Source organism: Barbus barbus, assembly GCF_936440315.1.
Source record: "Barbus barbus genome assembly, chromosome: 3".
Classification (NCBI taxonomy): domain Eukaryota; kingdom Metazoa; phylum Chordata; class Actinopteri; order Cypriniformes; family Cyprinidae; genus Barbus; species Barbus barbus.
Window position 1 is genome coordinate 14,855,577 of NC_136731.1, and position 26,336 is coordinate 14,881,912.

Below are 26,336 nucleotides of genomic sequence, written 5' to 3' on the forward strand. Positions count from 1 at the left end.
TTTGGGGACACAGTGGTGGACATCTCTGATAAATTCAGCTTTTCTTCAAAGCGACCCAAGCTGCCTTATAGCAAGTCACCAGAAGAGTAGTGTTTCTTTCTTCCCGGCTTCATTTCAGAGAGTTGAGAGAGACTTAGATCCCAGAAGTTGTGTTGGGTGAAGTGAACGCCAGTCACATCCTAACTAGTCCTCACGAGCCAAGCAGCGGATACATTGTTGCCATCACTGAATGGACGGAGAACCCTACTATGGCGAAGACTCGGCTCATGAATACTAATGAGGTTCGTGACTGGACGCTGCAGGAAAGGTTGCTAAGCGACGGTTGCATGGGCTAATTAATATTCATGAGCTTAGCCTTCATCGTAGTAGGATTCGTTCATTTCGTGATCGGGAACATGTGAAATAGAGTCAATGTAGTTGTGATTTGTTTATGTGCCAGCAGGGAAATACATAATTAAATATTCTCTTTTTAAAAAAAAATAATAATATGACAGACTTTCTACCGTATTGCTTAAATTCACAACCTGATACATTCCACACTTAGCGGTTGTCATGGAGATAGAGACTTACGCTTTTAAAGTGCGCCGCCCAACGGCAGAATACGACTTCTACATTAGAATTAAGACGTTCATCTTTTTCGTTCTAAATGACTAAAAGTGAGATGGGCCTGTAACACAAGGACCGTGATTCGTGCATTAACTGTTTAATTATTATTTCTTTGTGAGTTTGTGAAAATGTTTCAGAGCTTTGTGTACTTTAAACAAAAACTCTTTGCCTCTCTATCTCAAAATATTTACTATTTCAATGTATTTGATGTATTTTTGTACTATTGATTTGTGCTCCCTGTGTTTTTTCGCTCTCATTGTTGCTAATTTTTGTTGTGAGTATAATAATAATTATTATTCAGGTTGATTATTTGTATTATTTTTGGTGGATGTGCCTTAGTTATGTTGGTAGATGTTCCCTGCCTTGTTGTGTACAATTTGCAATAAATAAATAAATAAATATTTATTCTACATAATTTTCATAAACATTCATGAATTTGTGAATTATGCGCTTCAAATATTATAATTTTCACGTGAGCAAGCAGCCACCTGGTAATTTCCCCTCTGAATATGAATTGAGATACTGACTCTCAATTCGATTCAGTTGAATCAGAATCATGTGGTTAAAAGACTCTGAATCACAATGATTTCTCAAAGGCGCTGATCGAATCACCGTCTGATTCACAGAGTCGACTCCCTCCGAGTGAGTCGCTGCTGCTATATGCGATTCACGGGGGAAAGATGGTCGCGAGTACCCGTGTACAGAAGCTCCTTAGACGGTATAAACTCGCAATCGCGGCCGGTTTAACGATCTTGCTGATCCAGGGACTGGTGGTATGGAGCCTGCGGAGTCTGGAGGAGGGAGAGGCTGAGGTAGGTGCGGTTTCAAGCGGGCAAATCTGTTCTCCGTGCCTCAGTTACGCCGTTTGATCTGGGGGTCTCTGATAGCATGCTAAGCTAAGCCGTCAGTCAGTCTTATTAGTTGAACTGTTACTCCAGTAATAGCGTCGTCGAGTGTAAACAAACGTTGCATTCTCGGAGAAGGCTATAGTATATAAAACACACAAACAATGCAGTTGTTTTGATCAAGTGTTGTGTTGTCGATCATTTAGAGAGGGTTGTTTTGACCGGCGTCGGGTTTTAAATGACTGGACTTGACTTCACCCGTAACAACTCTATGGCGGTGAATCAAAACTTTTAGTGAGCTGTCTACGTAGGCAGCATTTTTGGTCATCTTAGTATCAAAACCTAGAGAGCTACATATATACCGCATTATATTATAGCATTTTTGGGCTCCGCTGTGTGAGAGTCTAGTGAACCTGAAGTCTATTGCAATCTTATTGACCATTACAGTAACTATAGGGCTAGTATGGGTTGTCCAACCTAGACAGCATTTTAGAGGATCGTAGGTCGCTCACTAGGCGTTGAGATTATAATACACAACAATGCTGGCTACACAACTGAAAATAAACGCTTCCAAAAGGGAGTTTTGGAGAAGCACCACTTTTGGTTCCCCAAAGAACCTTTAGTGAACAGTTCCTAAAAGAACCATTTTCTTAGTCTGACGGGCATTTATTTATTATTATTATTTTTAAAGTTAACTAAATACATTAAATTAATTATAAATAACATTTTATGGAATGGAAATGCTCCATGGATGGTCCTTCATGGAACCACAGATGCTAATGAAGAGCCTTTATTTTTAAGTGTATCAAGGCAACTCATGTTACATACGTTTTTATGCCATCTAGTGAGAGTTCACAGCATTATGGAGCATTCTAGCCTTAAATCTAGTCAACTATCTCTTTAGAATAAAATTGCTGTTGACTCAGAATGTGCCTGTGATGCTAAAATTGCTGTCTAGATAGGGTGCTTGCTAGGTTTTGAAACACACCCTATAATTGAGTCCATTTGGCTATTCGTTAAGTTAGACTGTTCAGTTTCAGTGTTTTCAGACTTCATTAGACTTATACTGATGTTCAGAAAGTTTAAGCGTGCATTAATTGAAAATTCACGTTATCTAATTTCCTAAATGCATATTGTAGTTCGTAATTAAGCATATGCATGGATTAATTGTTCACATTTAAAAAAAAAAAGACCTTGTAATGTTTAATTAAAATGGCATAACTTGATCTGGTGAAACAACAATGTGATCTGTATGGAAACATATCACCAACTTATACATAGAAGCATTTTGTTCTTTTTCAGTAATCCATTTCACTTGTATGTACATTGCAATATGAAGGAAGAGATCTGTCGCCTGTTTCATTATCATTTTAAGATACGCTTTATTTTGCAGCTAATAATGCAGTGGTGTAGTGTTTAAACATCTCAGGCGGCTCAAACCCCAGCTGGGTTGATTCAGGAACACTAATCATTGTGCCCTTGATCAAAACACTCAGGTGTTAGTCCAGGGTGACTGGCTCAGAAATAAGTGAACTGTAACTGTACGTGAACTTAGAAGAAGCCTGCATAACTAATAAGTCAATGAATAACTGTCTGCTGTTCAAGAACTCTTGAGTGATACGTGAACACATATGAGAAAGGTTACGAGTTGTGACGAGTATCAGGAATGTGCTGTCGTGTCTGGATTCCTGCTCCACGTTTTACTTCACTACTGTCATCCTGCATCCAACAGATTCCCTACGTGAGTGTATGAAGAGTCTTAAACTCAAAAAGGTGAAGTAGTTGTGAAGTCTCCTCTGCTCAACAAGACTGCATTTATGTAATTAAAAGAGTGCAAACAGTAAAATTGTGAAATATTACAATTAAATTTTTTTTTTTTACATTTTCTCATTACTGCGGTCCTCAATATCACATCATCCTTCAGAAATCATTCTCATATGCAGATTTTTAATAACTTTTCTTATTATTATCACAGTGTTGAAAACAGTTGTGCTGCTTAATATTTTTGTGGAAACATTATTTTTTATTCTTTCGTGAATATAAAGGTTTTTTTTCTTCATTTCTTTTTAATCTTTTGCAACTTTGTCACTTAAGATCAATTTAATGGATTCTTGCTGAATGAAAAAAAAAAAATCTTACTTAAACCCAAAGCATACTTCAGTTTGGTGCAAGCAGTTTGCATATGCTTAACGAACACACAACCAAATGACTTCTGACTGCTTTGTCTGAAAATTGCTGTTTGTTTGAACTTAATGACCTGAACCCACTCAGAAATAGCGAAGAACCTTTACGCACTAGTCGACTAACTGATTGTTTGGTGACGAGTCAACCGTCTTAACGGATCCCTGCACAGAAGTTGTCCTAATTCCAAACCACCGCACATCTGCATGCTTCTCTGACCTCTCAGTGTGATGAAAGAGGCCATTGATTTTGCGGCCTTTGCTGTCTGAGACTGGAAGAATGAGTTACTGCAGGTCATGTGATGTTGGCGTGACCTGTGCTGCTTACAGAGGGATCAGAAGGAATTGAACAAGTCTGCTTCAGATTCCTAACGATTCAGGTTCCTCAATGGCCTTATTTAGTACTTTTAGGAAATAAATGTTTCTTATCACATTTACTACCAAATGATGATCAAATTCAGAACCATTTAGAAATGTAATCCAACAAATGGCGTTAACTTTGTATCAAATGTCAATCCAGCTCATTAGAATAATTTGTTCAGGAATCAGTCCTGTACGTTTCACACTGCAGATTCATTAAAGATGTTGTACTGCTACATTAATAGTGCAGAAAACACTACTAGCTAGCATCACTTAAAAAAAAATCACCGGATGGAAATGATAAAATGTGCGTAAAATCTTTAATTGTAGATATTTTTTCTTCACTAAGAAAACATGCAAATAGTCTTTGATGGAAAAGCACTTACTCAATTTCTTAGATGCACCAAAAAAAACTCAACATTCAAGCTGCATCTACATTAATTCATTTATTTATCCATTTATAATCCATTTTAAAACGCTCTCTGTCCATATAGCGTTTTTCTAAACGTTTCTCATCCACACTGAAATGTCAGAAAACATTAAAATTCGAATGAGTGCACATGTGTAAAGCCTCAAAAAAGCTCATTGGAACGATACAGATGGAACAGACGTGATACGTTGTCATGCAGTTCTTCGAGCGGGATGATTTTATTTAGGAAAATATCTCATCATTCAATGGTGCGTTCAGGTCGCACTCGCTCACGATTGTATGTCTGATCTAAAACGCAACTGCCCTCATGTTTTTCCACAAACAGCAATTGCAAGTAAGTTTTCCGTAATCTCTGCAGGACTGTAATATTAAGAGTGTACAAAGTAACACATCTGTAGCGATAGCGATAGTGAATGTGCAAGTGAATAGCACATAACAGCCACAATACCGGTATTAACATAATTATCTATTGCTTCAATATGTGTCATGTGACTAAACACGCGTCATAGTTTTCAAAATCCTCCCTTTTCACAAATCACACTAAATGGCGTTTTCAAATTTATCCACTTTGGAGAGCATTTTCAAAAAGCTCAGTTTTCCTCGACAAAAACGTTGTCTCAATGTGGACGGAAGTAGGGCTGTGACGGTGGCAGATTACTATTAATAGACCAACTACAATCGGTGGTGCAATGTTATAATTGATATTAATTATATAGCCTATATATAAATAAATATATGTGTAATTTATATTATAATTATAACATTATATCCATATTCTTATATTATAATTTATTATTATTAAAATATTAATAATATATATTTATTCTGTTGTAATTTATATATAATTTTGAAACACAAAAAATAAATAATGCTCAAACTTGTTTATTTTGGCACTTCCGTAGGGTTGGGTATCGAATTCGATACTTTATAGGCACTGACCGAATTGCCTCGATACCACAAAGTATCGAAAAACGTCTTGTCGTTCGGTACCAAATGAATCTCATCAGCGTCAGTGAGGCAATAATCCTGCAGCACTAGGTGTGTTCGACTAGAAGCGATGCGGCGCTGATTGATCAGTGTTTGACATCCGCGAGAGCGATTCTTACGCGTACGGATCAGTCTGCTCTTTATATTGCACGGTTTGTTTATTACACACAGACTGAAGCTCGCGTGACGCTCGCGGTGATTTCAGCGTCTGCCGTCTCACTAAATGAGGACATAAACACATGAACAACAGCATCTCCAGAACTGCTGTGAGACTCACTTCATGAGCATTTTACCGTTTGATTCGAGTAAAAGTAGCATCATATCATATACACACACAACTGTAAAGGTATTCACGGCAACCCGTCAAAATAAAAGTTTGGTTAACTTGGAAGACACTGCTGCAGAAATATATTACTATTGTTCAGCAGAGTGTACATACTGCTACTACTAGGCTACTATTAAAATTATTAAAACTTAATTTTTTTTTGTAATGATCACACATTTCTTCCATGTTTTAATTTTAATAGTAAACCCCCTTTGTTTGCCAAAATAAATAAATAAACTTTGATTTTCAATCATTTAAAGATTAATGAAATGAATGTTTTATGCCTTCATTTGAAAACCAGATACAGAACACAGAATTTCTGAGGAAAAAATAAAACATTTCATAAGGCTGTTTTAAGAATAAATTTGAATAAAGTTGTTTTTATGCTTTCAAATAATTAGACGTACTACAACACAGAATTTAATAACAATAAAACATATGGTGAAAGAAAATAAAACAAGTCTTTAACAACCTAGAATAAATGAATAGAAATGATGATTCTGTCTGAGCTATGTTTTAAAACAAACACGCACTAGTGTAAACTGAAAACTATTTGAGCTTTATTAAAATAATTTGTACTGATTTATCGTGTTGCTATATTTTGTTCCTTTGTGCAGTGGCTCAGGAGATGAGTCTTTGAGTCTGTATACATGTCAACAAGCTGAAAAAATAGTTTTTTTGAGATAATGTAATCTTGTTAAAACTGATTTCATAAAATTGGTATCGAAAAAAAGTATCGTTCAGGAACCGGTATCGATATCTCAAATTTTTGAACGATACCCAGCCCTACACTTCCGTCACCGTCAGTGAACACAAAAGTGTTCCTGTGAGCCTGCAAAACACAAAAAAATAAATACTGAATAAATAATACAGTTAAATAAGAAAGTAGCCTAAATAAGAGTTAAAATTTAAACAAATATTCTTTGCAAAAATTCGTAACAACTTCAATCATATGCTGGAAAATCTGCGTTGGCCTGATAACAATTATAATGTAAACATAAATGCTTTGCACATTGGCTTTTATGGCGTTTTAGGTAATTTCCGAATTAACATGGCCTTATAGTTTAAATAAAACAATTTACAGCTAAATGGTATATGCTATAAAAACTGAATACTATTGTAACTGTTACTGTTATCACACTTTTATACAAAACTTTGTATTTTATGCTTGTTATAGAGTGTGTAACGTCATGTGAACTACTGCCGGTGGCAATCGACCGGTTGTCATGGCGACAGTCACAGCCCTAGACAGAAGGTCAAAAAGGAGAGAAAAAAGATGTGCTTTCAAACTAAAACATGTGGACAACATAGATATACGTAGATGCCTCATTAGCGACTGTTTCTATGGGCTGCTATACGTAAGCCATCCGCCATATTGTAGTGGTCAACTTGACGTCATTCACCATAGTAATCACTGAATATTCGAAAAAGGGTTCAATGGTCTGCGAACCTACAGTAATGTGAATGACGTCAAGTTGACCGTTCCAAGATGGCGGCCGCATCTACGTGCCTGGAGCAGTCGAATAGGGCGTCTATAAATGTCTATGGTGGACAAGGCCTCAGACTTCTTTTCTCAAAAGATCATGTGATTTGATAACTTGTCAAAGCAGCAGATCGATCTCATTGCACACCATTTTAATTTCACTATTATTAAGGCTTTGTACAAGTTTTAAAAGAAGTGGAGATTTTGGTCTTTTAAAGCTCAACTGTTTTATTCACATTTTTTGCAGTATTCCAATTTTGCAAGTTACACTTTGCTAAAACATTGCTACTGTCTGATGATTATTTTGGGACAGCTGACATCAAATATTGTAAATAAAATAACTATAGCTATAAAGTTTTAATTATGTCTCTAATTCTGAGAATAGCAACAGCTGTAACAATAACAACAAAGCAACTGCATTCACTTGTAGAATTATTTTTTTTTTATCAAAATCTGCTCGATTTCAAAGAGCTTAAACGTTTAAAGTGTCAGATTACTGCAATGTGCATTTATAATAAACAGAACATTATTGTCCATTGGTGTGGGCGCTAATACAGTTATTATTCTGGGAGTAAATGAGCCTTTAGTCTTATCCACACTGACATTCAAATGCACATTTGAGAATTATTAAATGGAACAAAATATCATGAAAATAATTTGCTTCTAGAATTTTTAGACTGGCTCTGAATATGATTCATTATTTTGTTCAAACTTATATGTGTAAGTTGCACCCAGTGTAGTTTATTTATGACAACAATTCCTCAAACTTCCTTGTTTTGTGGGTTATGTTTGAGTGTATGACGTAAACTCTGGTGAGAGGTAGCGTGCAGACAGCTGTCATCTGATTGTCAGCTATGAGATGTTGTTAATGTTGCCCTTTATGCTGTAAAATGTGTGCAATCTTGTGGGTATAAAATACTGTTGTTGGCAAACTTAACGGCCTAATACTCTACACAGCACACACAGATATTGGGGAAAAATGGCCAATTACAGTTACAGCCCTATTTTGCTACTAATTCTAAGTATTAAATGAATTATATTTATCTTAAAATATTTAGTTATTTATAAATGTAAGCTATACTATTTCTAATAATGTACACTGTCTGTTCATTTGTTTCACTGAGCTCACTGCAGTGTATTCTGGGATTGCCTTCTCCACAATAGTGCCTTCCATGTGAAACGACCTTCAGCTTTCTGAACTAGTCTATACTGCCTACATAGACAACTCACTATGTTTTGAAGCAAAGCTGTTGGTTCGCTTGGAAACGACTGATCTTGAAAGTCCAAACAGCTCCTGCTAATGAGGCCCACTGGTGCTGTATGGTCTGATACTGGTCTAGGGCTGCTGGTCACTCCTCTTCCCACAGTCCATTGTTTTTGCGCGTAGGCTGTAGACGTGTGGCATAGACCCAGACTTGCTGTGTAATGTGCCTATAGCAGGAAGTGCTGGGAATTGCTTATTCCTCCCTCTCCCATTACATGCTTCCAGAGCCACATCAGCATGCCATGCAAAGTTGTGGTTAGCTTTTTGTTTGTCTTACCAGTGGATGTTTTTTTTTTGAAGAGTCTTTTTGAGTTTGTTTCTTTTAGATATACACTCGTTTTGGTAACATTAGGAGCTTGTCTCTAAAGCCCAAAGTATACTTCGGCCATCCATGCTCTACGACTGTCCGCGTAATGCAATTTTCATTATTGGAAGTGTCCGTGTACAACAGCACACACACAAGGCGAATGTTGAGAACAGAATGAGTTTACTAGGTAGTGCCGCGCATGTGTTGTACTTATCCATTTGCGCCTCATGTGGGTTTAGTATACTTTGAAAGCTGTGCGAACACGGTGTGTGTGTGGGACGGAACAGAATGTGGAAAAAGTAGTATACCCCGAATTTCTTTCACCCACCCTGAAATCTTTCCACCACCATGAGCTATTAGGGTAAAAAGCTCTATTTGGGGGAAAAAAAAATCAATTATTGGGGTGATTTTGTAGGTGAGTAAATCAGCACAGAAAAATAAACAAATTACAAACATAGATAAATATAATAGAACAAAGATATAAAATAAATAAACAGTTTTATTTTTCCGGTAAGTCTAACAGTATTCAGGTGTACTGGTTGAATAATCAAATGTAAAATAACACTGCATAGTCTTCACTGTATAAATTAAATCTAATAAATCTATGTTAAAGCTACAAAAGTGATTTTTGAAAGTATAAGTATATAAAGCCCTAAGTATATAAAGTAGTAGGCATTCCTAACTGACTTGGTTATTGGATGACTAGCCCACCATCTGAATATGGATAAAGTAGGCATCAGGCATATCAGGCTGATACTGAGAGCTTTTTTAGCAAAAACATGCAGAATCCACCAACGATGAGACTAAATTTAGCGCAAAGTACAGAAACGCTGTCACAAGCTTCTTCATTTGGCATCAAGCTGCGTCAGTGCTGGGACAGATGCCCAGTGCCATTGGGATTTCAGTGAAATCGATGTCTGGCGCTTCGGCTGTCTAACAGTAAGAGCTGCTCTTGCTCTGATCTTATTTTCACATTACACTGAGATGTGTGCAGTCATGTGCTCATTTGGGTTTGCGGAGGAAACATGTAGCATAATGGAGTTTTTAAGAACTGTGTGGCCTCAAGTCATTGTGTTTGTGCTCAGCGCTGGAGTATCACTGGCAGGTGTGCTGATAAGGCTTTTCTCATGCTGTTCTTAGGTTTGCTTCGCTCTGCACACACCAGTGTTTAATGTTCACACATCATTCTGCATGTGATGAAATCTGTTTGTTCAAATTGTGTAAGGTATGTGTACATCAGCTGCCATAGTAACAACTTAAACATCAGTAGGGTGTCAAAACTTTCATCTAGTATTATATGAGTCAAAGGCAAAAAGGGAGGGTTGAAGCATCAAAACAACGAAAGCTTTAATACAGCTTTGAACGTTTTTTTTTCTTAGATTAGAATGTGTCCTATTTAAAAAAAAAAATTCTGAACAAAAAAATCATACATTTTTACCATGATTTACAGAAGACACCCACTAAAATGTTATTAATTGTAACGATGGTTAATATACCAAAAAGTCTTGTCAGGCATATTTAGATCAAGAATCATTAGACTCTATTTAAAGGGATAGTTCACTGAAAAATTGATATTCTGGCATTAATTACTCACCCTCATGACGTTCCAAACCCGTAAGACCTTCCTTCATCTTCAGAACACATATTAATGTATTTTTGAGCATAGACAGCAGTGGAACTGAAATGTTCAAGGCTCAAAAAGGTAGTAAGGACATTGTTAAAATAGTCCATGTGACGTTAGTGGTTCAACTGTAATATTATGAAGCTACGAGAATACTTTGCAAAGAAGAAAAAAAAGACTTTATTCAGTAATTCTTCTCCCCTGCATTATTCTGATATTATTTTCATTTATATCACATAGTAATGTGCAGCAAAATGTAGTATTAAACAGCAATATTTACTATATTCATATAGGCTAGATTTCATTTTTTGATTCGATTATGATTCTCAAGCATTTAGGTGCATGTCCATTTTTCTTAAACTCTAAAACATAACTGTAATATTTACAGATTAAAATGAACAGCAGAACTATAAAATTGCAGTTGACTAGATATAATTAACACTGAGTTTAATACAAAATCTGAGTTGTACACAAACATATTGCATGCAATTATGTTATGTCAACTTTCTAGTGATATAATTGTTTCTTCATCAAATTGTTGTTGAAATTTAAGCATAGTGCAAATTTGTATAATTAATTTTTTAACTGTCGAGCTATGGACACAGAATGGCGTTCCTGAGGTAAATGTAACATGGTTCACAAGCTGTTTTATTGGTGTTTTTATGCTTTTGAAGCACTGAGTGATTATATGACACATGATACATTTCAGCAAGTTGTACTGTTTCTATCAACACCTGATGTTCATTCATGTGTATTTCAGACTATAACTAGTAGTAGATGATCATTCACATGCTGCTTGAACAGAGGTGGCTACAGTGATCTGACATGCCAAATTAAAGAGCACCAAAACGATACTTATTGTTTGAATTGCGTAAAAATTTGAGTAGACTCAAAAGTAACAGAAAACAATGCACAATTCAGTTATGGGATTGGAGGCGTGCTACAAATAATGTTTTGTGACATTTTGTTAATGCATCAACTGAAAACAGCATAGACTAAAAGATCAATCTTGGGATTTAAGAATCAATATCAGTTCATTAAAATTGGGAGACCAATATCACAGCCTAAACCCAATAACTCTTGCTTAATGCAGTAAGGGGCTGTTTACACCTGGTCACTCCATGCATTTTTTCTGATCGGATAGCTATCCGATCCTGAAAAGACCAGGTGTAAATGCCCTCTGAAACACATTCGAGACGGATATAAATCCGATTGCTCAAACCACTTCAGGAGGTGGTCTGGGCCGCATTCCAGACAAAACTGGACAAGTGTAAATGCATCTGGTTGTTGAAACCACATATGCTAATTTTACTCCTCCCAAAATAGAAAAAAATAAATAAACGTGTGAGAGCATTTTATAGGCTATATGGCATGTTATAGTCAGATATGACAGCGCTAATGCAACAAGCATCACCGCGGATGAGTAGCTGAGTATCTCTTCAGCAAGCCGAGGCGCAAACTGCCGCGAATGAAACTGAACTGAACTCAACACACAATCATCTTCATTAAAAGTAGTGAGACTAACCAATCTTTCCAGTGCTGATGCCGTGATCTCTCTTGTTGCGGTCTCTAATATTGAAATGATCTGATAACAAATAAAATGCAGCGCATATCTATTGTTTTCATTGACGTGACCTTGCATATAGCGCGGGAATTAAAGAACGGATTTATATCCGTTTTGCGAAGACACATTTATGTGGCCAAGTGTAAATGGAAACGTTTTAACAAATCAGATAGATATCCGATCAGAGAAAATGCATGAAATGAGCAGGTGTGAACGGGCCCTAAATCTTAATGCTACCAAACCATGCCACTGTAAGATAAAGGCATTGAGTGTTTTTCTGTGTTGGCTGAGCTCTCACCCAAGCCTTCTTCTGAGAGTCACTATCCTCATTATATACCTCAGATTCCCACCACTAAACGATGCTAAAAATAGCCACGACTGGAGCCAGGGAAACAACAAATGAGAGACAAAGCAAACATGTTGTGCCCCTGGGTTCCCTGAAACGTCAGCAAGTTTGTTCTCGGAGTGTGAATCATCCGTCTGTTCTAAAACAGACTTCCTCCTCTGAGAATAAAGTTTGATCCCATTTTCTCATTTGCGCTGATGTGGAGGGATCCGGTATGGTATCACACCTCTAATTTATTTACTTTGTTCCCTTCTCAGCGGAAACACAGGCGGTCGAAGTTGCCTGACCACAATGGGCAGGAGCAGAAGATGGACCCTGTGGCCTATGAGAGGCAAAACTCCCTGTCAGGGGCGAACCATGGCCAGCCGAGGCAGCGCCAGGATCAGCCTGCCATCACCACCATTATCAGAAGGGGGTATAGACGGAGAAACAAGCCCTCTTTGAAGGACAAGAGTCTGGGCGGGCCAGAAGATGGAGTGGCGGTAGAAAAAGCTGCCCATTATGATCCATCGAGCAGCCGTAACTTCAGCGAGTCGCGGGCAGGGGAAATGGCAAAAATCCATCTAGTAGCACCTGGAGAGCCGGGCAGTGTTGAGGGTGCTCCTCAAGTCCCAAACAGTGACTTTGTGCCCAAATGTGAGATCTCAGGCAAGGATGCCCTGTCTGCCCTCCACCGTGCGGGTTCACGGCAGTGCAGACAGGAGATCGCCAACATCGTGTGCCAGCACCAAGCGGGACAGCTCATGCCTCAGTCTTTGCCTCAGTTTTGCCCACATAATGGTAACCGCACTCCTTCGGGCATTATATCCACATCTAGTCATGCTTAAAATTTGACTTGTAGAATTTGTTTGTTTTCTCCCTGTCCGTCTTTAGTGTTCTCCAGTGCAGTCCAGCATGCTGATTTTACTGACACTGACCTCTCCAAGGTGGAGAACCCAGTCAGGGTGGTTTTCATGCTGGTGGTTCATGGACGAGCAGTCCGACAGTTGAAACGTCTCCTCAAAGCCATCTATCACAAAGACCACTTTTATTACATCCATGTGGACAAGGTAAGTTAGAACCCAACAGGTTTTTTTTTTTCTCACTGAGATATCACTGAAAACAAAAATTTGCTCAGAATTTGTATGTTTCTAAGAACAGCCTCATGAACCATAAATTCATTATAAAAAGGGTCTCGGTTTGAGCCATTTATTTTTTTGCAGCAAAATCCAGCAATTTCATTAGGAGTTTCGAGTGAAGGTGAAATATTTCCCACACAGATTTCACCATGTTTAAGATTGCTTTGGTGACCCAACAGAAAGCTGTTTGGATTGAAGTGGCTTCTGTGCTTCATGTATTGATACATTATTAACAATAGACAATGGAACATTTTCTGGGTAGGTTTTGCTGAAATATCCCTAACATGACTGCAACTTAAGTCAAGAACAACTGTAATTTGTTGAGTCAATTCTTATTTAGAACTTCAAGACTGAATTGTGAGTCATTTTGAAAGAGTCAGTGAAAAGCTGGCTCATACGAGTTGGGACTTGCTTACATTGTTTTCTGTGTAGAAACAGTGGGTAGATGTGTTGCATTTGCAGATCATTTACTTTAGACTGCTGAAATGGAACTGTAGATTCAGCAGTGGTGAAACAACAGTATTAACAGTTTAATGCCAACACTGGTTTCAGATTTATTTATTTTTGTGAAGAATGAGAGCTGCTTTCCGAAGATAAATTCCAGTGCAAATAACTATGAGAAATGGGTTATAAGTGCTAAAATATGCTTATTTTCTGTCATAAAGAGTGGTTAGTGTCTTCAAGGTTGGGTTTCATATAGGAATGCACCAAAATTTTTGTTAACACTTTAGCACAGGGGCCAATTCTCACTATTAACTAGTTGCTTATTAGCATGCCTATTATTAGCATTATTACTAATATTGTTTATTAGTACTTCTAAAGCACATTCTGCATGACCATATTCTGCATCCCTAATCCTACCCAATACCTAAACTTAACAACTACCTTACTAACTATTAATAAGCAGCAAATTAGGAGTTTGTTGAGCTAAAAGTCGTAGTTAATGGTTTGTTAATAGCGAGGATTTGACCTTAAAATAAAGTATGACCAAATGTTTTAGCTTCCGAAAGAAAATTTAAAAAATCTTGACCTGAAATATGACCTGACACTACAACTTCAAAAGATCGAGAACCGGAGGTTTGAAGAAAAAACAGTGACCACATAATATTATCTGGTTATAATAAAATGTTATGTCAATTTTGGTTGGTGTTAGTTTGTCAAACAAAAAAAAACATGATTGCATTTCACATTCACATTTTAAAGTCAAAAACAAACAACTGCAAACTCAGTTTACATTTGCTTTTCCTATTTATGAAGACAATTCAAACTCTTAAAACCACAGAATAAATAATTGCATTTATATATGCTCCTACATGCTCATAATGTCAGAAAACATGGCCTCTTATTAAGTATCTTTAAAATCAATATTACTCTGATCAGAACTGACACATGCAATTACACTCTAAAAATATAAACAATATTTTAAAATTGTCGGAGTCTGTATGTTATTGTCAAGTCACCCCAATTACAGAGAGTTTGTGTACATTTATATTTCACACAATACTTTTTTTAAAATTAGCATTGGGTTCAGGTTTTGGCTCAGGCTGTCCATAATTCTTGGTTTCGGTCGAGATTTTGGATTTTGATTCACTGCAAACCACACCAGTTCAAGCCAACCATAGTCCGGCCCACCTTATCATGGGCTACAGCCACTTTGACCCAAAATGAACTGAAATGCTTTAGTACCCTTAAAAACCCTATGCATCTGAGTTTTGATTTGAACTGAAGTGTTAGAGAAGCTCAGTGGCCATCAGCTCACGTGCTGGAGAACAAAGATGTGTGTGTAGAGCTGAAGTTTGTCAGCCCGTTGCTGGAGGAGCACTTCTCTCACACCATGATATGATTTGGCACAACATCTGCTCTGTCTATACCTCTCTAAAAGCCTGTCTCGTCTGATTCTAGTGTTTCATTTGAAGCTATTTCAGGTTTTAGCCTCTTAAAAGTAAAGTCTTTCAGAGCTAAACTGAATTCCTGACAAGAAATCTTCCCGCTCCCAGCAGCAGAGCTAGATCTACACTACTGCAGTAACATAATTGAAATAATTAAAGAATCGTTCAAGTGAAAATTCATGATATACTCATCTTCGAGACCATTGGCGATGATTGAAGACTGTTATATTGTGCCTTGCAGCGTTCAAACTACATGCATCGGGAGGTGCTGCAGATGGCAGAGCTCTACCCCAACGTGAGAGCTACACCCTGGCGCATGGTCACCATCTGGGGCGGGGCCAGTTTGCTGAAGGCCTACCTGCGCAGCATGCATGACCTGCTGTCCATGCTGGACTGGAAATGGGATTTCTTCATCAACCTCAGTGCCACCGACTTCCCCACCAGGTCAGCATCGCCTTAGACAGGGCTCTAAATATGGATGGGCAATATCTTATCGTTTGCGATATACCGGTAAAAATTCTCCCCACGATAAGAATTAGTCTTCCCGCGATAACGATAGTTGTTGACATATTTCTGTGTGCGACAGTGCAGAGCGACATCGCAGAAGGCAGACGTGAAATTGAGGAGGAGTTCATCGCTAAATGAAGAGCTTGAGCTCCTTCTACAATCAGGAACTGGATTGGTTAGGGCTGTAGAGTACGACAAAAATTTGGTCCAAATAAATGTAGTACGGTATCACGTGTGCGATACCGTTTTGCATCTGTATGAGCCTGTTTACCAACCTGTTGTCCAACAAACATATCATTTGAGATGCTTTTTCTCCAAATTAACTTAATCGCATAGTCGTGTGTTTGAAATAACTTCTTTTTGTGACCAGCGTGGTTCCATATTACAAAATTATAGTGTTATATACAGTGATAAAGGCTATGTCGATTAGCATTGCATTATAAATATACTTTCTTTATAAAAAAAAATACTCAAGATTGCTTGAACACTCATAAACCATATATTTTGTTGTATCTATCTCTATTGTGCGTTTTATTCAGTGATAACTGGATACCTTTATCCATATTAGGTCAGTAGTATTACTTCTGCTATGCATGCATATGTGGGGTTCCTGCATCCAGTATGAATTAAGCAGTAATTACATTACGTGTGTACTCCGTAATGCTCAGAGTACCCTATTTTGGGTAAAATTTGGAAAGATAATACTTTTCTCTAAAGGAACAGGATTCCCTGAATCATATCAAATATAAATATATAAGCCCATATCATCCATCCCTAGCTCTGAAAGAAAAAAAAACTGGATAATAAAATCTAGTCCTGGGGTTCCCAAACTTTTGTCAGCTGAACCTATTAGACACAAAAATATTTACTTTAAGTCCCTCTGAGATTTTAAGTTAATCTTTCAATAATATGATAAGGGTTAATGCTCTCATGACTTGCAAGTATACAGATAGTGTATTTTTTTCATTGTTTTCATTTGAAAAATATTTCAATGAAATTAAAAATATTAGTTTTGTCTAATTTAAAAAAAATATTTATAAAAAGACACTACTGTTGAAAATAGGGGTTGCACCGACTAGTCGACTTTAATGCTTGACGTCGACTAGTCGCCGGTCCTATAGAGGGCGCAACAGGATAAAAATCTTTGAAGTCCACATTTACGCTCCGTTTTAAAATTACAAATAAATGCATAATCCGAAAGCGCTCCACAATGTAATAAATATAATCTTTACTGTGCTACTTTATCTGTATCTGATTTAGAACGAGCAGCTGTTATAGGAGCAATGGACATGGGCAGCGATGTGTCATATGCCACGTCGTTGGTTCAGACTTATTTGTTCATTAATGAAGTCATCAGCGAATAGTCGACTCGACTTTCATCACATAAATGTTGACTTTACAAAATCTGAAGTCATTTTGTCATTAATTACTCACCCTCATGTCAGTTAAAAACCCATAAGACCTTCATCTTCGGAACAGAAATTAAGATATTATTTGATGAACTCCGAGAGCTTTCTGATCCTCCATAGACAGCAACGCTGCTACCACGTTCAAGGCCCAGAAAGGTAGTTAGACCATCGTTAAAATAGTCCATTTGACATCAGTGGTTTAATGAAGCTACGCGCATGCGTCGTGGTATTCTCGTGAACGCTTGTCAAAGATTGACACAGAAGAGAAGAAATTATTGAATTAAGTTTTTTTTTCTTTTCTTTGCACACAAAATATTCTCGTAGCTTTATAAAATTACAGTTGAATCACTGATGTCACATGGACTATTTTAACACTGTCCTCTTAGACCTCCGTATCATGAGCTGCAGATACATATATCGTGAGGACAGTTTTATTAACATGGATTGTGCAGCCTTTTTTATTTTACATTTAATTCTATTAATTATTAGCTTTTTATCAACTCAAACATTCCCTCACAAACCCCTGTTTGGGCAACCCTGGACTAGTCAGTTGTTGGATGAAGCCATTTCAAAAGTTTGTTAGGATGATGTCTTCAGTGCTATCTTCCTGAAGGAGGCAATTCCAAAATGCATTGCTGTGAGGTCAGTGCAAAAGCATGAGATGGATTGATGATACAGATTTAAGAGATAAATATGAAGTAAACTTCCCTTGAGCTTGTGTCTGAAGATGTCAAGTCAGAGCCGCTCTCATTGTGTGCTAGCTTGATGATGCTGGCAAATCGGTCTCTTTCTCTACAATCTGTTTCGGGAGGATTTCTCTAACACATCAGAGCCGTACAATTTCACAATCCCTCCAGCTGTTGATGCTTTTTCTTTTTTAAAGCAAGCTAAATAAGCCAAATCGGTGTACATGGCCTGATGCACATGTAGACGTTGATACCGACCAAATCCTGTCAACAGCAGATAATTCCTTCCAGATGAAGACGTCACCCACGCCACCCTGCAGTCAGCACTGGGTTTCTGACATAATCCCTTGTTTTTATCGGTTCTCTTCTCTCCTCTCTCACTATCATCTAAAACAGGACCAATGATGAGCTTGTGGCTTTTCTCTCCCAGAACCGTGACAAGAACTTCCTGAAATCTCACGGCAGAGAGAACGCAAGGTAAACTCAATTTAGATTCAACTCCGAGGTTATTTCAGGTCGGGTTACTAGTTCTGATATACTGTCTGCATCTAGGGGTGCTCTAAATGCATCACAGATTATCTACTTTGATTGTGGGTGGGGATTATGCATATTTTGTTTTTATTTTTTTGGATCAGAGTGAATTCATTTATTGAAATGTTTTTGAATTCATTCACAGACTTACTCTCTGTTTTGATGCTTTCGTAGTCACAAATCATTAGCCTTCAGGAAACTTGATGTCCAAACAGTATGCATTAAATCATTTTTCTATTCATACTGTCGCCTAATTATGCACAATAGTTAAATCATTTTTAAAATAAATTAATATTCTTATTCTGGACACATTAAACGATTAAAATTGACAGACATTAGTACCAGAAATGTTCTATTGCAAATAAATGCTGTTTTTCAAACTTTAAATTCATCAAATAATCCTGAAATAAATACACAAAAATATGAAACAGCACAACTTTTTTCAACATTGCTAATAATAAAAAAAAAAATGTTTCTTGAGTATCAAATCAGCATATTTGAATGATTTCTGAAGGATCATGTGACACTGAAGACTGGAGTATTAACTGCTGAAAATTCAGCTTTGCATCACAGGAATAAATTACATTTTAAAATATATTCCAATAGAAAACAGCTATTTTAAATTGTAATAATATTTTCACTGTTTATACTGTATTTGAGATCAAATAAATGCAGATTTGGTAAGCATGAGAGACTTAAAAATACATGATTTGGAGGTCAATAATAAAACGCTGGTCCAAACTACTTTTTAAAAAATATTCAGGAATTTCGGCCTTTTAATGAGATCCTCGTTCAGCCTTTCCTGTCATTCATTATGATTTCGGGACAGTTGCACCGTCTTGACACTTTTTTGACATGCCTAAAATAAATAATGCAGCCTAACTAGCCTTGAGTGTTTATCATGACATTAGTCACCATCCTGCTCTCTCCTGTCACGTAGGTTCATTAAGAAGCAGGGTTTGGACCGCCTGTTCCACGAATGTGACAACCACATGTGGCGTCTGGGCGAGCGCACCATCCCCGAGGGGCTGGAGGTGTCAGGAGGCTCGGACTGGTTCTCCCTCAAGCGCAAGTTTGTGGAGTATGTGGTAAACTCACAGGACGAGTTGGTAACGGGGCTCAAGCAGTTTTACACCTACGCTCTTCTGCCTGCTGAGGTACTGGACTAATAAAATAAAATAATAAAAGATATGGCCCATTTAAAGAAGCAGGATGAATCACTGTTATTGTCGTGGCTTAATCTGGTTGAATCATAAATTCATAAGACTGTTAATGTGATACTCCATGTTAATTGTATTTAATTGGCACAGCAGTGAGCTGTAAACATTAAGTGCTGTGTCCCTGAGGGTATTTGAGTAATTCCTCTCTGTCTGGTTTTCAGTCTTTCTTTCACACAGTGTTGGGAAACAGCCACATGTGCGATACTTTGGTCGACAATAATCTGCGTGTGACCAACTGGAACCGGAAATTGGGCTGCAAGTGCCAGTATAAGCACATTGTGGACTGGTGCGGCTGTTCACCCAATGATTTCAAACCCTCAGACCTCATCAGAATACAGGTCAGTGAACCGTTAAGTTATCCCTGCAGATATAGTGAGTCAGAAGCCACACAATATTGAAACAGTCACAGTGGGCCTCATTCCCTAACTGTGCATATGAACAATGTGTACAATCTGCACGCTATTATTAGGGCATGGGAACCATTGCCTTTCTTAGCAAATTGCCTTTTCTTGCTAGATCATAGATATTGACACCACCTCAACCCCTCTTTTCTCCTATGACAGCAACTAACGCGGCCCACGTTCTTCGCCCGTAAGTTTGAGTCCACAGTGAACCAGGAGTCTATTGAGATTCTGGACAATCATCTGTATGGGCAGTACCCTCCGGGCACAGTGGCACTGAAAGCGTACTGGGAGAGCCTATTCGAGCAGGCTGATGGGGTCTCATCCCTCAATGATGTGGCCCTCACGGCATTCTCCTCCTTCTTTAGACTGGGTCTCCGTAAGCAGGAGACCACTCAAAGCAGTTCTGAGGCCTGCAGGTGACAGTCCCATCCAATCCATCCATCTAAATTCATTCCCCCCAATCCATCCATTCTTCCAGTCTGTCCCTCCATTCCTCATATCCATTGCTTAAATCCACCCCTCTATCTCAATCCATCCCAGTCGTTCTATCCCAATCCATCCCTCCAACAAAATCAATCCTTCCATCCCAGTATATCCCTTCATTAAAATTCTTCCATCTTTCCATCCCAATCCCTCTATCCCAGGGCTGGGCAACTTCCTACTGAAGGGCCACTGTCCTGCAGAGTTTAGCTCCAACCCCAATCACTAGAATCACATGTGTTTGATTTGGGTTGGAGCTAAACTCTGCAGGACAGTGGCCCTCCATGATTGAAGTTGCCCAGCCCTGCTCTATCCCAATCTATCCCTAAATCCCAATCCATCCATCTATCCAGTACATCCTAATCTTTCTGTCCCAATCCATCCCTCCATCTCAAACCATACATCCATTCCTCCAGTCCATCAGATGATTAATTTGATTAACTGTTTTTACCCACAGGTTTGAACCTATTGGCTACCCCGTCTCTGTGCACCTGTATTTTTATGATGACCGTTTCCAGGGTTACCTGGTCAGGCAGGAGGTGCAGAATGTGGTGACCAGGTCCCGTGAGATGCTGGAGGTGTGGGCTGTTCCTCAAGCAACTCTGCTGCTAGAACACAACCTTCATGAGTTTGAGCGTCTCAAACACCTTGAGGTGAGAAGAACAGGGAGATCATTGTAAATTATTTGCTATACTTCACAGTCACAATATAATAGACATAGCGACAGATTATTTCTTAAGTATTGTAACGTACATTGACATAAAATGGATTACCGAAAAAAAAGAGCAGGGACTTTTTCTATGCATTGGCTGTATATTGGATGGAGGCAGATCTGAATGCGAGCTTGCTGTCAATTGTAAGGAAGGGGCAGAGTTTAAGAGGCCAAAATAATTGGAGAAGTATGTCACTGTTTATTGTAGGGCTGTGCAATTAATCGTATTGCGATTGTCATGCGCATCTCGTCAGTAAAGCCAGTTCCGTGATTAGCAGTAAATCACCATCACCTGCTTTCAGATGTAGCGGCATTTACTACACCGAGCTGTAGTTCACTGACAAGCTAGGCAATATCACGTCCGTTATCGCAAATGAAGCACCTGCAATAATGAACACGATATTACCTAGCTTGCCCTACTTTATTGCTTTACTGGAAGAGCCATTTGTGACATTTTAATTAAACTTTATGAAGTAAAAAAATATATATTAAATGCATACATGAAACATTTACAAAAAGAGAAACAAAACGTGCATTTAGGGAATAGAGTAAATTAATTCTGTAGTTCTTTAACGTCGTATATTTTTTGCATGCTGTTTTGTACCAGGTCGGAACTGAGTGGGACCCAAAGGAGCGAATCTTCCGTAACTTCGGTAGTGTGATGGGACCTCTAGACGAGCCGGTGGCAGTTCAGAAGTGGGCTCGTGGACCCAACCTGACAGCCACCATAGTGTGGATTGACCCAGCACACATAGTAGCAGCCTCCTATGACATCAGCATAGACGTTGAGGCAGAGTTTACGCAATACAAGCCACCGCTTCAGCGCCCCCTCAGGCCTGGAGTGTGGACGGTGCGTGTGCTGCGGTTGTGGGAGCGTGTAGCTGAAGCTCGGTTTCTGGTCATGCCTCTGGCCTTCAAGGGACGTGAGCCCCTGCGCACAGGTGAGACATGGACATGAAATATCATTACAATTTAAAATAACCGTTTTCTATTTGAATATATTTTAACATATAAGCTGAGTTTTCAGCATCATTACTCCAGTCTTCAGTGTCACATGATTCTTCAGAAATGATTATTATATAATTTGCTGCTCAAGAAACATTTCCTATTATTAACAATGTTGAAAACATCCTGCTAAATATTTTTGTGGCAACCATGATACATTTTTTCAGGATTCATGTATTTGTAATGGAAAAATGAAAAAAAAAAAAAACATTTGTAACATTATAAATGCCTCTACTGACACTTTTGGTCAGTTTAATATGTCCTTGCTAAATAATTAAGTTAAAAAAAAAAAAACTTTTGAACAGTATTTTATCTATATATTCAGATTTTATTTAAATATGTCATTATAAAATATATATTTTAAGCAACATTGTTACTAGTGTTTTTAATGTATCCTGTTATTTGGCCAATACATTTCATAAATGATCAACATTCTGATTTAAACTTTGTAGACAAATAAACAATAGTAGTGCTGGCGGCTTATTGGTAAATAAGTAAACCAGAAAAATTAAAAATGGCACTTTGATGATGAAAATGATGAAAATTTTAGAATAAATACATATTATAGATATAGGTATATATTGAGTATAATACAGCATTCTTTTGACTATTGACTATTATAGCCTCCTGTATTATTCTGAATGCAAATGAATATTCATAGGCTACTGACCTTTATCTGTCTGACTATGTGCTCTCTTCTCTTCAGAAGACCATGGTTGGGTACACGCAGGTCCACCAGGTAACGTGTATTTGGAGCAAAGCTTCCAGCAGCTCGCCCACGTATTGAAGCTGCCACCCAGTGAGCCTGCCCTGCAGGAGGCGCAGAAGAAGACCTTCCTGGTGGGGAAGCCACTGGAGGCCTGGGTGGACAGCTCTGTCGGGGCTTTCTGGGTCACGGGAGACATTTGCTCGGAGCAGACCTCCTCCTGTCCCAACATGGGACTCTGCACCAAGACCTCTTGGAGTTCCTTGTCCCCGGACCCCAAATCAGAACTGGGGCCAGTTAAAAAAGACGGTCGCATTAGGTAGCCTTACAAGCTTAATGGAGTAGAGCACCGAAGGACCTGAAGAACAGTCCACAAGAGTGATGTTTACGAGTCGTGGTCTTTAAGACCAACCCATTACTAGTCAAGGCACCTTCTGTTGAGGGCGGGAACTGGTTGAGGGTGAATGCACGAGAGAAAAAAATGTTTAAATTTGCACAAGAAGACTGCCAGAAGTGGACATGTGAGTCTTGCTTTTATAAATCAATGTTCAGATGTCATCTAAATACGTTGTTACAAGGTTCGGAGTCTTATTAGCACATAGTTTACGGTGTGGGTTTGTGATACAAAGACCCAAAAAAACGATTTTACACTTTTATTCTTTGTTACGAGAAAAAACTGTGCACATTATTTTCCTCTGTAAAACAGTGGTCAAAATTGGTATTTGAAGCTGTTGGAGGCAAGTGGCTGGAGTCCTCTGGCTGTATCGCTATGCTTATTTTGAAGCATTAGTATCAAAACTTCCAAAGCAGATTGAAGTGCACTTTACTGTAAGACAGAGCTCCCTCCTGATTGAGTCTCAGCAGAGTAGGCGGAGCTTGTAGAATCGTCATTAATTTCTGCCAATGGATTGATACGTTCTCTCACTTGACGTGAGTCAGCTGCTTGGAGACGCAGCACTGCATGGAATCATCGCATACAGCAACAAAACAAACACTAACGAACGCCGTCCGTCAGGAAACAAGAGTCTGAGTTTCGTAATACTGTGACTTTGTCATCATTGAATGTCCTTTGAGTTGAAAAACACCTCATCTGGAGGACCTGCTTCGTCCGTTACTACAGAGTTTGCTCAGCCGCACACAAATTGCAAAGTACGAGGACGTGGATTGAAATATTTGAGACTGCCTGAAGATCTGACCCTGCTGAAGATCAGTACGTGATCAGTCGCTCATACATACACTTGTGCTTGTATAACGTGTTACAGTATTTCACACTTAATTCTGGTCTTCCACGAGTTTGGTTCTCAACTACGAATAATTTTTAACACTCTTTCTTGAACTGAAGCTGGTGTAGAACACCACAAGAGCTGGAGACTTGTTAGACTAGCTGTTCCAATGTACACATGATTTAAAGGAATATTTCACATAATCATCAATCTTTTTGACATTCTTCTGTGGAACACAAAAGAAGACCTTACAAGTAAGGGTCCGATGATTGCATGAATGGAAATGACTTGTTTGTTACATTTCAAGTCTTGAGGAACACAGTTATTCTCTGAAAATCTTCCCCTCCTCTAGATCTTTGATGTTGAAACCCATCAAAATATTTAACTTTTTTTAATATGCACATTTCTGCTTCCATCCATGTTGAGTTTATGCACACATCACCCGTTTCCATTGAGGATTGCAAAATTTGCGTTGAAAACCCAGCAATGTCAAATAAACATATTGTGTCTTGATGTGCCAAATTTGAACATGCAAAAATGCAAGATTTCAGAGAAACGAGTCGGTAACCAAAAATGAAAACTCTGTCATCATTTACTCGCCCTCATGATGTTCCAAAGCTTTAAGACTTTGGCTTATCTTTGAAACACAAATACATTTTTAATGAAACCTGAAAGTTTTTGTTAATCCACTTACAGTCCATTCAACCAAAATCAAACCACTTCCGCATTGATACATGTTTAAGGGAGAAATGCACTCCGTAATGCACTCTTACTGATTTCTTTCAACTGTGGTATCCAAGAACTTTACACTTTAGCACCATCTTGAAAAATAAACCAAGCCCTATAGCAAAATCTGCTATGTAACGAACAAATTTTGCATACATTGTTTTTTTGCACACACAAAACATATAAAATTGAGATTATACTACTGCAGTCACTGGGATTACTTTTATTTTGCCTTTACCGTTTTGAATCTTGAAAGTGTTGGTTGAATGGAATTTCAATGGAGGTTTCATTTAAAAATATCTTCATTTGTGTTTCGAAGATGAATTAAAGTCATGCAAGTGTGGAATGACGTTAAGTGAATATTCTAATTTTGGGTGAGCTTCAGTCTGTTCCCCACACAAAGCTATCGTATACCTTAAGAAGATTTAAAGTAGTGTGCATGACTCATAAAAGGTATTTTTGTGCTTTTTAGAGCTCGACAGCTTCAGCAGCTTTACGTTCTGCTTCTATTTGTGTTCCACTGAAGAAAGTAAGTCATTCAGGTTTTGGCACATGATAACATGAGATGTCCCTTTAAATTCAGAATACAGTTCAGATTGGAAAAGATCAGTCTCCGTTTTAATGTGTCATAGCTGGTTGTTACTGTTTTTAACCACCTACGTTTGTCCATTTATGTGTGCTGTTTTGCTTTCTCGCCTTCCAATGAAGACACTAGGAAACATAAGTTCAAACAAATGTCTTGTGTGACATGCTGCTTTTATTTGGCATATACAATGCTTCTTTTACGGTACATTTTAAGTGCCCTGTGTTTCAAAGGGGCTGTTTCAGGTTCAGAAAACTGTTCTTTTATGTTTTCGGTTTAAAGTGTCCTTTTTCTCTTCATGTATGTGCTTCGGTGAAGCTTTTGTGGTATCGAAAGAAACAAGTGAAATTGGGATGTAAAGAATGAATGAATGCTATTTTTGTATTTAAAGTCATATTTTAACTTGTCGGTGAGAACTTAAGAATGCTGCTTAAGCTTTTGTTTTACGTTTATCATCAGTCTAACCGGGTCTCTGTGGGGTGTGAACACCAGTCTTAACCTGAAAGTTCAAGACACGTTGAACTCGAGCCTTTCTAGGGCCGATGGGCAGCAACAGATGACACATGATGGCACAATAAAGATGTGAAATCAAGTCACATTGTCATGTTTTATTTGTTTGTTGATTGGCAAAATTACTGTTTAAGCTGAATTTACGTGATTGTAAGTTGATTCAAATTGTACTAAAGCTTATGTGTATACACTGGTAAAACGTTTGGAGTCAGTAAGACTGTTTTGTTTATATAAAAAAAAAAAAAAAAAAAGTACTCCGCTTACACTGCCGCTCAAAAGTTTGGGATCAGTATGATTTTTAATGTTTTT

General features: G+C 38.1%; 1 protein-coding gene across 2 annotated transcripts; it reads left to right on the forward strand.

Annotated features, from left to right (window-relative positions):
- The first annotated feature begins 1,256 nt into the window (after nucleotides 1-1,256).
- Nucleotides 1,257-26,112, forward strand: LOC306852912 (xylosyltransferase 2-like). Of its 2 annotated transcripts, none has more exons than XM_079390029.1 (11): nucleotides 1,257-1,418; nucleotides 12,576-13,098; nucleotides 13,192-13,367; nucleotides 15,567-15,769; nucleotides 18,324-18,404; nucleotides 19,399-19,615; nucleotides 19,840-20,016; nucleotides 20,242-20,498; nucleotides 21,020-21,215; nucleotides 21,882-22,215; nucleotides 22,986-26,112. In XM_079390029.1, exons 1-11 carry the CDS (start codon nucleotides 1,287-1,289, stop codon nucleotides 23,306-23,308), a joined length of 2,619 nt encoding a protein of 872 aa, XP_079246155.1. In that variant the 5' UTR covers nucleotides 1,257-1,286; the 3' UTR covers nucleotides 23,309-26,112. The 2 variants fall into 2 exon arrangements, with proteins under 2 accessions (XP_079246155.1, XP_079246156.1); XM_079390030.1 differs by having other exon boundaries at nucleotides 1,277-1,418; nucleotides 22,989-26,107.
- The last annotated feature ends 224 nt before the right edge of the window (nucleotides 26,113-26,336 follow it).

Excerpts from the sequence above, each read along its gene's own strand:
- LOC306852912 (XM_079390029.1), top strand. The coding sequence starts at position 1,287 with ATGGTCGCGAGTACCCGTGTACAGAAGCTCCTTAGACGGTATAAACTC. Across the intron at positions 15,770-18,323 it reads GCCACCGACTTCCCCACCAG|GACCAATGATGAGCTTGTGG; the intron begins GTCAGCATCGCC and ends CATCTAAAACAG. Across the intron at positions 20,499-21,019 it reads AGCAGTTCTGAGGCCTGCAG|GTTTGAACCTATTGGCTACC; the intron begins GTGACAGTCCCA and ends TTTTACCCACAG.